This window comes from Eriocheir sinensis, chromosome 16 (genome assembly GCF_024679095.1).
Source record: "Eriocheir sinensis breed Jianghai 21 chromosome 16, ASM2467909v1, whole genome shotgun sequence".
NCBI classification, from domain to species: domain Eukaryota; kingdom Metazoa; phylum Arthropoda; class Malacostraca; order Decapoda; family Varunidae; genus Eriocheir; species Eriocheir sinensis.
In genome coordinates, this window is record NC_066524.1 from 11,259,026 (window position 1) to 11,266,972 (window position 7,947).

The 7,947-nt window shown below is 48.2% G+C and overlaps 1 protein-coding gene across 1 annotated transcript in view; it reads right to left on the reverse strand.

Annotated features, from left to right (window-relative positions):
- Positions 1-5,271, reverse strand: part of LOC126999606 (hairy/enhancer-of-split related with YRPW motif protein-like) — a 13,717-nt gene extending 8,446 nt beyond the window's left edge. The window contains exons 1-2 of the mRNA XM_050862381.1: positions 4,032-5,271; positions 2,398-2,609 (exon numbers count right to left, since the gene is read on the reverse strand). Coding sequence (XP_050718338.1) covers positions 2,398-2,609; positions 4,032-4,219 — 400 coding nt within the window. The 5' untranslated portion in view covers positions 4,220-5,271. The remainder of the gene's footprint in view (positions 1-2,397; positions 2,610-4,031) is intronic.
- Between the last annotated feature and the right edge of the window lie 2,676 nt (positions 5,272-7,947).

The following is a 7,947-nucleotide window of genomic DNA, read 5'->3' on the forward strand; positions in this document are numbered from 1 at the left end:
ACTACTACTACTACTACTACTACCACCACTACCACTACCACCACCACCATCGCCTCCTCACCCCCCCAGAACCCTTCCTCCCCCTTATCCTTCTCCCCCCCTTTTCCCCCCGCCGCCCCCCCTCCTTTGTCCCGCCCCGTCCGTGGTCCTGGGGCGCCCTTTGTACGTGGCCCCGCCGACCCACGACCCACACACGTGCAGGTAGGAGGCGTAGAAGGACCGTAGGGGGGGAAGGGGGGGAGGGGGCTAAGGGGGTAGGGGATTAATGGGGGGGAGGGTGAGCGACAGGTTTTTGTGAGGGAAGAAGGAAGGAAGGAAGGAAGGAGGGGAGAGAGAGGAAAAAAAGGGAGAGGTGAAGGAAGGATAGAGGAAGGAAGGGAGGAAGGGGAAATAAGGAAGGATAGAGGAAGGAAGGGAGGAAGGGGAAATAAGGAAGGAAGAGAGGAAGGAAGGAAGACAAGGAGAAAAAGGAGGGAAGGAATGGAGAGAAAAAGAAAGAAAGGTTACATTGGAAAGAGGAATGGAAATAATAAGGAACGATTGGAGAGGATTGAAGGAAAGGAGGAAGAGGAAAGAACGAAAGGTGGGAGAGAGGAAGAACGTAAGGAAGGAAGGGAGAGAGGAAAGTAAGAAAGAAAGGAAGGCAGAAAAGAGGAAGTTAGATTAAATTGGGTAGGTAGGGATGAAGGTAAGGGAGATGGAAGGGTAAGAAGGAAGGAAGGAAGGAAGGAAGGAAGCAGATAGGTAGGGAGTAAATAGATTATGTAGGTGAAGAAAGGTAAGGGGAGATAAAGGAAGGGAGGAATTAAAGAAAAGTAAATAGAAGGAAGAAAGGAAGGAAGGAGGGTGGGTAGGTAGATTTAACAAAGGTAGGGTGAAAAAGATAACGAGGGAAAGAGAAGAAAAGAAAGAAAGAAAGGAGGATAATAAAGTAAATAGGAAAAAGAATGAAAGGAAGAGGAAATAAAAGAAAAGAAGGAACGAAGGGAAACAAGAAATAAAGGGAAAAGAAAAGGAAAAAGAAGAAAAGAGCAAAGAAAATTGGTTAGTGAAAGAAAAAAATATAAAAAAGAAGGAAAGGAAAGGTAGGGAAAGTATGGAAATATAGGAACGAAGGAAAGGAAAGGAAAGGAAAGGGAAAAATACTAAGAAAGTGAAAAAGTAGAGGAAGGGGAGGAAAGGAGGGAAAATAGGAAAGGGAGAGAACCAGGAAAGGAAAGGAAATGAGAAGGGAAAATAAGAAGAGAGAAGAAGAGAAGGGAAAACAAGAAAGGGAGAGAACCAGGAAAGGAAAGGAAATGAGAAGGGAAAATAGGAAGAGAGAAGAAGAGGAGGGAAAACAAGAAAGGGAGAGAACCAGGAAAGGAAAGGAAATGAGAAGGGAAAATAGGAAGAGAGAAGAAGAGAGAAAACAACCAGGAAAGGAAAAGAAATGAGAAGGGAAAATAGAAAGAAAGGGAGAGAAGAAAAAGAACGATAAATAAGAAGAAAGGAGGAACTAGGAAAGGAAATAAGGGAAAAATATAAATAAATTGATAAATGGGAAAATTAAGCAAAAAACGTGTACAAAAAAAAAGAGGAAAACCACGAGGAGACTAATTAAGACCGAAGGAGGAGGAAGAGGGGAAGGAAGAGGGAGGAGGAAGAGGAGGAGGAGGAGGACACTTGATCCTTGTCCGTTGCTGTCTTCACCTAGTCACTTCCTCTCTCTCTCTCTCTCTCTCTCTCTCTCTCTCTCTCTCTCTCTCTCTCTCTCTCTCTCTCTCATGCAGAAATAACTAAGATTAAGTAAGATAGTTATTTTTTTTTTCTTTTTTGCTTTCCTTCACTCCCCTCTTTTTTTTCTTTTTTTCCTTTCTTCCTTCACTTTATTTTTCTCTTTTTCTTCGTTTCCATCACCTTTGCCCTCCCCCCCTACATATATATTTTCCTCCTCCTTCTCATCCCTTTCCCCTCATCCCCTTCCTTCCAGCCTCCTGCTTCCCCATTCATTTCTTACTACACACACAAACACACACACACACTCATGCATACACAAACACACACACAGGTAAGGAAGGAAAAGAGAAAAGAACATAAATGAGATGAGAGAATGGGAAAAACACACAAACTCACAAGAACACAAACACACGCACACACAGGTAAACACAAACACATGAACACACACACATACACACACCTTTCGTAATGCAGCATCAGACACAACAAACAAACACACAGGTACACACACACACACACACAGGAACGCACACAGGAATACACACATACCACACAGGTACACACAAACACTCACCTTTCGTATGCAGCATCACACACACACACACACACACACACACACACACACACACACACACACACACACACACACATAACACACAGGTACACACAAACACTCACCTTTCGTATGCAGCATCTTGAGGTGGTCGACGGTCATCTGCAGGATCTCGGCCTTCTCCAGCTTGGCCGAGCCCTGCTTCTCGAAGGCGGCGGGCACGAGGCGGCGCAGCTCAGACAGGGAGTTGTTGATGCGGTCCCTGCGCCTCTTCTCGATGATGCCCCTCCGTCGCTTGCGTGAAGTCCCCCCGCCCGTGGAGGAGCAGTCATCGCCACTGTAGAAGGGGCGAAGGAGAGGGAGGGTTAGTGGGTGTAGATGGAAGGGGACAAGTATATGTGTAGCAGGAAGGGAAGAATGGTTAGGTTAGGTTTGGTTTGGTTAGGTTAGGTTAGGTTAGGTTAGGTTAGGTTAGGGTATTAAAAGAAGGCGAAGGAGAAGAAAGGTTATGTAGGTGAAGAAGAAAAGAATGGTTAGGTTTGGTTGTTAGGTTAGAGTATTAAAAGAAGGCGAAAAAGAAGAAAGGTTAGTAGGGAAAGAAGAAAAGAATGGTTAGGTTAGGTTAGGTTTGGGTAAAAAAAAAAGACGAAGGAGAAAAAAGATAGGTAGGTAAAGAAGAAAAGAATGGTATGGTTAGGTTAGGTTAGGTTAGGGTATTAAAAGAAGGCGAAGGAGAAGAAAGGTTAGTAGATGAAGAAGAAAAGAATGATTAGGTTAGGTTAGGTTAGGGTATTAAAAGAAGGCGAAGAAGGATGAATAGATGAAGAAGGGAGGGTGGTTAGTGGGTGTAGATGGAAGAGAAGAAGGATGGTTAGTATGTGTATAGAAAAGGAAGGGGGAAAAGAAGGATAAAAAGAAGGAAAGTAATGAGGAAAGGAAGGGAAGGTACAGGAATATAGAAACGAAAGAAATGAAAGGACAGGCGAGGTAAAAATATTAAGAAATTTAAATAGAAAAGAAAGGGAATGAAAGGAAGGAATAGAAAAAGAAAGGGAGAGAAGGAAGAGGATAATGGTTAAAAGAAGGCGAAGGAGGAAAAAAATTAGTTGGTGAAAAAGGGAAAAAAAGAGGGGTAAGGTTTTCAGTGCGTGTAGATGGGAGAGAAGGGTTAGAAGAAGGATCAGGAAGAGGAAAAAGAAGGATTAAAAGGAGATGGTTAATTGTGTAAAGGAGGAAGAGGAGGGGGAGGGTTAGGAAGTGTTGAAGGAAGAGAAAAAGAAAAAGGTCATAAGGAGGAGGAGGAGGAAGAGAATGGTCAGTAAGTGTTGAAGGGATAGGAGGAGGAGGAGGATTATCAGCTGATGGAGGAGGAGAATAAATGATTTGGTTTCTGTGTAAATGGGTGGATGAGGTAGTAGAGAGGTGGGTCATGGGTTAAGAGGAGGAGGAGGAAGAATACGGTTGGATGCGAGGAGGAGGAAGAGGAAGGGTTGCTAGGTGGGGAGATGAAGAGGTAAAAAAGTAGAGGAAGGGCAGTATGTGGGAGGTGGAGGGGCTGTGTGTGTGTGTGTGTGTGTGTGTGTGTGTGTTAGCGTAAAACTTGCACACATTAAAAATACCATAAAAGCTTAAATATTTGCAGAATGGTCATTTCCTGCATGTTTTTGTTCACATTTAACACACATCGCGGCACACACACACAGCCTCGGCCGCGGCACAGGCCGGGGCCCGGCGCGGCGCGGCGCGGGGCGACACTCACTCTTTCTCGTCGCCGGAGTAGATGTCATCTCCTTCACTCTCACTCAGCGTGCGCTTCATGGCGGCGGGGGCGTAGGCGGGGGCGTGGGCGGCGGTGTGGGCGTGGGTGTAGGCGCCGCCGAGGGTCGCCGAGGAGGTGACCGCCGCCCGCTGCACGCCACCCGCCGTGCCGCGAACACTGACGAGCATGCACGAGGGCGCGGGGCGTGAGGGCGTGGGGGGCGTGGGCGGGTGTCACGAGTGTCACACACGCGTACACACACACACGCGGCACGCAGCTCGGCACAACACAGGCACGGGGTCACGGCGTGCAGTAATCCTCAGCACGGGGCGGTGTGTGCCTGCACGTGCACGCGTCGGGGGCAGCACGCGGCGGCAGCGTCGGTGGCGGCGGCGTGCTGGGAAGTGTCGTGTGCCGGGCGGGCGGCCACCTCATATACGGCCGTGCGCCGCCGCTGCCGCCGCGGCCGCCAAGCGTACGATAACCCCGCGTCGCGCTGCAGCCTGCCCGCCCCGCCCCGCCCCGCCCCGCCTCTGGGAGGCTGCCCGCCGCCCTTGCGTGGCCTGGGCACGGCGCGGCAGCGGCAGGGCGCGGCGAAGTGCCTGACGGAGGCACGGCAGGGCACGGCGTGGGCGGCGGCGTGGGCGTGTGTCGTGCATGTGTGTGTGTTTGTGTGTGCGAGTGTGCGTGTGTGTGTACGTGTGTGTGCGAGTGTGTGAGCGGCGGCGTTCCCACGAGGAGCGTGTGAACCACCGCCACCTCCCGCCCCGCCCCGCCCCGCCCCGCCGTGCCTGGCTGGTCTGCATCACCCACAGCTGTGGCTGACCTGTGGCCGCCGTCGCTGCCCCGCCACTACCAGAAGAGCCCAGCGGGGCGGGGCGGGGCAGACCGGGACGGGGCAGCACCTGCAGTAGCATCGCCGCGTGCCGCAGCGCCGCTGCCCCGCGGCAACACAGCCGCAACTCACGCCCCGCCCCGCCGCATCGCCGCTCGGCACAGCGGCCCCGGTGCCCCGCGGCGCCGCGCGACGTGACTCTTGTGCCCCGGCGGGCGGGGCGGAGCGGATGGGCAGGTTAAACGACTTGCGGGGTGCCCGCCGCCGCCCGCCACCTGAGGCAGCCCCGCCACCCGCCGCCCTGCATCCTCCCCGTCCCCCACCGGGCCACCCTGCAGGCGGCACACACTTGTCGAACGGCCACCGTGCCCGCACCCACCACAGCGATGCACCGCCACGCGGCCTTCCTGTGGCCCTGACTGCTGCTGCTGCTGCTGCTGCTGCTGCTGCTACTACTACTACTACTACTACTACTACGACTATAAATACCATAACTGATAATAATAATAATCATAATATCAATAATATTTATATTAATAATAATAATAATAATAATGATAATAACAACAACAATAATAATAATAATAATAATAATAATAATAATAATAATAATAATGATAATAACAACAACAATGATAATAATAGTCGTAGTAGCAGCAGCAGCGACAACAGCCGCCACAACACCGCGGCCAGGGTGCAGGCACGTGACGGGCCGCGCGTCGGGGCGAGGGCGGCGCGGCGGGCGGGCCGAGGCAGGGCTGGGGCAGGGCCGAGGAGGCAGGTATAAGGCTGCGGCGGGGCTGATCAAGGCAGGGCCGCGGCGCTGAGGTGCTGCGTCGCTGAGGTGCTGCGAGGTGCCGGGAGGTGAGCCGCGGCGCCGCTCTTTTCCCACGCCACCACAAGTCAATATCACTCGCTCACCTCAACGCTGCTCCCACACACACGACCCCCCCCCCACCGCCCCTCCCTCCCCATGCACCCTCTTTTCCCCCTCCCCTCATTCCCCCCGGCCAGGCGCGGCTCGTCATCACACCCTCACGTCATCAATATTGCCCCGCGATGACTTTTTTTTTTTTTTTTTTCATCTCGCGGCGGATGTTTGAGATAGTTGTGGGTTTTCTTTTTTACTTATGTTTTTGCTTTGTATATTTGCCTGACTTTACTTTTTGTTTTTGTTGTTATTGTTGCTGCTGAAGTTGTTATTGGTGTTATTGTTCTCTTCATGTTTTATTTACTTAATCATCATCATCACCATCATCATTTTCTTCATTATTATTATTATTATTATTATTACTATTATTATTATTATTATTATTATTATTATTATTATTATTATTATTATTACAAGGCGAAGGTCAGGTCAGGGGTGCAGAGGGGGAGTGGAGGGGACAGGTGAAAGAGGAAGGAGGAGAGGGAGGAGGAGGAGGAGGAGGGAAAGAGAAGAAGGGGGTTGGGAGGCGGTGGAGGACAGGTAAATTTGAGAGTTAATTAACCTGATATAATATTTTCTCTTTAGTGGGAGGAGGAGGAGGGGGAAAAAGGGGAGGAAGAAGGGAGAAGACAGATAGGTAAGGTTGGGACAGGTGAGGGTGAAGGGGAGCGTGGGAGGGAGGAGGAAGGGGGAAAAGGGTGGGTGAAGGAAAGAGGAGATGAAGGGAATGGGAGAGGGGGGGGCTATAGGTAAGGGGGGGAGGGGAATGGGGGAGGGGGGGAGCGCACAGGTGAGTTTGGGAGGTAATTAGCATCATTTACCTGGCACGTGGGAGCTGGAGGTGTAGGTGTGTTCTCACGGGTGTGTGTGTGTGTATGTGTGTGTGTTGTGTGTGTGTGTGTGTGTGTGTGTGTGTGTGTGTGTGTGTGTGTGTGTGTGTGTGTGTGTAGGGACAGACGCACACGATGTAACTTAACTTCTTGGGTTCAGATAATAAAAATAAATAAAAAAAAATAGATTCTGATGTTCTTTTTTTGTTGTTTTTATTGCCGAGATGGATTCTAGATTTTTTTTCTTTAGTGTTTTTTTTTTATATTATCTTTTTTTTACGGTAAAGGAAACAGCTCCAGGGCAAAAAAAAATAAGTGTCTCCCCAAAAAACGAAAATCAGAACATTCAATTTTTAGATTTGTTTTATTTTTGTTTTGTTTTGTTACTTTTAATTCTGGATTTTATGATTTCTAGCATCTATTGTTTGGTTTGTTTATTTAGTTTTAACAGGAGAAGATGAAGGAGAATGGAAGGAGGAAGAGAGAAAAGCTGAGAGGAAGGTAAGAAGGAAGGAAGGAAGGAAAAAGAGGAAGCGTGAGGAAGGAAGGAATTGACGAGGAAGGAGAATTGAAGGAGGAAGAGAGGAAAGATGAGAGGATGGTATGAAGGAAGAAAGGAAAGAGAGAAAGAGTGAAGAAGGAAGGAGTTGACGAGGAAGGAGAATTGAAGGAGGAAGAGAGGAAAGGTGAGAGGATGGTAAGAAGAAAGGAAGGAAAGAGAGAAAGAGTGAAGAAGGAAGGAATTGAAAAGGAAGGAGAATGGAAGGAGGAAGAGAGGAAAGGTGAGTGGAAGGTAAGAAAGAAGGAAGATGAGAGAGGAAGGAAGGAAGGAAGGACAGGACAGGACAGGACAAGAGATAAAATAGAAAGAATGAGAAAGGAAGGAAGGAAGGAAGGAATTGAAGAGGAAGGAGAATGGAAGGAGGAAACGAGGGTGGTAGATAGGAAGGTAAGACGAAATTTTACCAGTGTTTTAAATGTTTTACTTAAGACATAAAGTACATCAATGTTTAAAGTCTAGCATTTTTGTTTAGTGTGTTTTACTGATCTACTTAAATCATATAATTCCTCAACGTTTTAATTATTTTAGTATTTCTTGGTTTACTGTGTTTTATATGTTTTACTTCAGCCATACAGTTCAAAGTTCAAGTAATTTTATCTTATTTTTTGTTTACTTATTTTATTTTCCATTCTTATCTTTATTCACTAACATTTTATAAGTTCTAGCATTTCTAATTTTAGCTTTGATTTATTTTCACTGGAACCACATTGCTCAAAGTTCTACACATTTTTTTCTGTTTTTTGTTAGTGTGTTTTACT